This window comes from Etheostoma spectabile, chromosome 13, assembly GCF_008692095.1.
Source record: "Etheostoma spectabile isolate EspeVRDwgs_2016 chromosome 13, UIUC_Espe_1.0, whole genome shotgun sequence".
Lineage (NCBI taxonomy): Eukaryota > Metazoa > Chordata > Actinopteri > Perciformes > Percidae > Etheostoma > Etheostoma spectabile.
The window spans coordinates 20,986,705-20,990,338 of record NC_045745.1 but is presented as its reverse complement, the minus strand read 5'-3'; the positions used below and the strand labels follow the sequence as shown (position 1 = coordinate 20,990,338).

The 3,634-nt window shown below is 45.0% G+C and overlaps 1 protein-coding gene across 1 annotated transcript in view; it reads left to right on the top strand.

Moving 5' to 3' along the window:
- Positions 1-400: 400 nt before the first annotated feature.
- LOC116700115 (F-box only protein 40-like) overlaps positions 401-3,634 on the top strand; it is a 6,411-nt gene continuing 3,177 nt past the window's right edge. The window contains 6 exon segments of the mRNA XM_032533006.1: positions 401-513; positions 633-684; positions 1,168-2,289; positions 2,558-2,844; positions 3,095-3,226; positions 3,396-3,634. The exon segment at positions 3,396-3,634 is cut by the window's right edge and continues 8 nt beyond it. Of these exon segments, the coding sequence (XP_032388897.1) occupies positions 682-684; positions 1,168-2,289; positions 2,558-2,844; positions 3,095-3,226; positions 3,396-3,634 (1,783 nt within the window). The 5' untranslated portion in view covers positions 401-513; positions 633-681.

Below are 3,634 nucleotides of genomic sequence, written 5' to 3'. Positions count from 1 at the left end.
CCCCCCCCCCCCTCCCCCGTTTCTGCAGTGGATTGAATCCACAGACACCAAAAACTTTCTACCTCATCCTGTGACCAAATCGATGTGCAATGTGCACTTGCATCCAGTAGAGAACAAATAGTTAATCTTCTGTTGGAATGACTGTAATAAAATACACACTGAAAATGTTTTGATTAAATCTCCACTAGAGGAGATAGTTTGGATATTAAATAAGACTCATTTTGCACACTGCAGGTAGAAATCAATTGCACGCAGCACCACAACATGAATCAGTGGAGAGAAGGTGAGAAATATACTAATGTGAGTATCTGAAGGGGCTGGTAACCCAAACCATGTCTCTGAACACCTGTGTCATTTCTCAGTCAGTAGTCAGTTCCCAACTCTATTTATAAGACACACACACACACACACACACACACTCAGACAGACACACACACGCACACAGACTTGGTCTTTAAAGCACAAGACAGAGTACAAGAAGTACGGTTCTCTCATTTCCATTCACTTACAGCGGTAGGCTAAAGTCTGTACTTAACTGTTTCCTGTTGATTCTAATGCCACAAGACCCTGCCGGTGTCCTGACATTTTTTTTTTTTTTATCGTTTAGATTTATGTTTCCTCTTTGTTTGAAGGACTGACCGACCGGTTCAGCTACAAAACTGGTGCCATAGGATCTGAAGCATGGTATGGTTTTATTGTGATTCCAATTTCCACTTTTATTTTCCCTTAAGTAGCTTTAAAGTTGTTTAAATCATCTTATTATACGCTGTTCGATAGCATCATATGCAGTATATTTTTTTGTGGCTCTTAATTGAATATGCTGTTTACACAAAGTGAAATATTCAAACCCAGACTTTCCTATCTATTTACAACGGAACCATTCCATCAAATTGAGATATCGTACATGTCTGCATCAATTTCTATACGTATTCCCTAAATTTAGCTTGTCACAGATGGTATCGGGATTTTCTCTCAAATTTAAAACAAAGTTCTGTTCGTACAGCACAAGTTTTGACCCCCACCCCACCTGTCAGTGGGAGAAACAGATGTTGAAGCATCATAATGCTTTTTAAATAAAAACATACTGATTTAGTGACTTTTCTTGAATCTCTTTCTTGCCCAATCTGTTCATTTTCATTTGTTCCTCCCTTGCCCTAAACACCTCAGAGTCATCGTTCCGCCTCCAGGGTGCGACAGCATGTCCACTGTGATTCCTGCTACAGCCGGCGCTGCAGGGCTCGGGTGGAGGTCTCTGTGTGCTGTGCGGTCATCCCCTGCCGCCTGCTCTGTGGAGCTCTCTTCCACCTGTGTAAAGAGGAGGATCACCTGCTGCTCTGCCCTAACGTGAGGGTGCCCTGCCTCAATGCTGAGTATGGCTGCCCGCTCCACTTGTCCCGCTCCTCTCAGGCAGCTCACCTCCAGGTGTGTCCGGCCAGCGTGGTGTGTTGCTCCATGGAGTGGAACCGATGGCCGGTCAATGACGCCCATTCTCATCCAAACACAGAGCTACATGAAAACCTGCTCAGGGAAGGAGAGCAGAGAGGAAGTCTGGACCTGGCCATGGCCCTAAAAGACCAGGACCTCCTGTTTCACTCCATTAAGATGAAGAAACTGTTCCCAGAGCTGATCAGTGTGGATGAGGAGGAGGAGGAGGAGAAGAAGAGGAAGAAGAAGCAGGAAAAAGAAGAAGTCGAAAAGGCAGCTGCAAAGGATGCCAGTAGTCAAACAGGAAAGTCTTTTAACATGTTTGACATCTATAACCCTGATATTAGAAAAGATAAGGATGAAGATGAGGTTGAACGTGAGCAGGAGCCAACCCAAGAGGAGAGAGAGGCTACTGACAGACTGAATGCTGATCAGTTAGAAAGCTACAGCGCCTGGGAGCGTATGTTTAGTATGGAGATGGGTGGCTGCAGGGAAGCTGGGGAGGCACACAGAGACCAGGGACTGTCAAAAGACAAAGGACTGGGCACTCTGACAGAGGAAGATACAGCAGACACTTGTGTGGGTGCCACAGCATCAAACAGCTGCAAACAGGGTAGCAGTGCACATAATGCTTCCTCCACGTCCTCCTCTTGTCCTGCTGTAAAACTGAAAAAGAAATTTGAGTATGGATATGTGGAGCCAATGAAGATTATCTCTGTACGTACCTTTAAAACCCCAACCAGCTTCTCTGCCAAACAGAGCCGTATTCGCAACCCTGGTTTCTACAAGAGGGAGAGTCGAGCTGTGGATACTAGTGATCTGGGGGTGGAGCTAGAGGAGATGCCAGTGTGGGAGGAAGTTCAGGTGAGAGAGATAAATTCATTCTTTTAATAATAATTAAAGTCTAACACAATTATTTTGGTCCTTTTGACCACTTGGGGGCAACAGAATTAAAATTAAAACTGACACATAGTCACTTTTTTAAAGTTCAAATCACAAACTGGTTAGCAAACAGTTGCCTATTTACACATGTAGCAGACACAAATCAAACATTCATATGGTGTTGTGGTTCTGTGTTTCACCACAAATATGTACTGAATATTTAACATAATGAGTTTGATGTGCTCCTCAGGCCTCACTGCTGTGTTCCCTGGAGAAGGAGAAAAGGGGTCACCTCATTGCAGAGAGCGTATTCACAGATGCTCTGCTACAAGATGAGGGCACACAGACCTACAACTTCCTGTCTGCTCCTTTCCGGACAAACACGTCGCTGGCTGAGCTGACTGCTGCAAAACCGTTGGAGCTGCACCTTCAGCTGCAGGTGGAGAGCGTCACCAGCCGGCACAACAAGGCCAGCTCCGCCTTCACCTTCCTCTGTGGACACACCTTCCAGCGCAGAGAATATGGCAAACATTACAAGTGGGTTTTCCTTTTGTTTTGTTTTATCCAAATATCCTTTGAAATACATATTTTCTGCCAGTCCGGTCAGCATGAGAGGTAAAATATTCGATTGTTTCTAAGATATTGGATCTGAAAAAAACAAACAAATAACAATGAGATTTTGAAAATTAAAATGTCAGGTCTATAGGATGCTCTGGTTTAATGTTAAAATATTATATAAGGCCAAAGCATCTTCTTGTTCTAATGATCAATTTGCACTCACATGCAGGAACAGCCACAGTGACATCCACATGGGTGTGAACGGATGGTTCGAGCAGAGATGCCCCCTGGCAAACTTGGGATGCACCTACAGCCAGAAGAGGTTTCAGCCCTCCACACAAAAAGCCACCATATCCTACAAGTGAGATAAAACAGTTCACCTTTTATTACTGTGTGGTACTGATGCATCTTTCTTTCTTTTTTTCTTTGATTCTGTGTCATTGTTAATGTTAAGCCCACTAATCCCCTGCAGATGGCTACAGTCATGCAGTGTAGTAAAAATCTGACCGCAGTTTCAACTTTGCTTTCAGCAAGGATCTGGGCTGCTTTAGCCTGCAACCCATCACCCCTGTCTCCCTGAGTGATACCTCCCAGACATCCAGCAGCTCAGAAGACTCCTTCACAGCTCAGAGGAAGAGAGGAGATCTGAGAGGAGGAGGAGAGGACTCTCTGAGCTCGCTTCCCTTCGAGGTGCTGTGCCACATAGCCAGTTTCCTGGACAGTCTGTCCCTGTCCCAGCTGGCTCTGGTGTCCCAGCTGATGAGGCAGG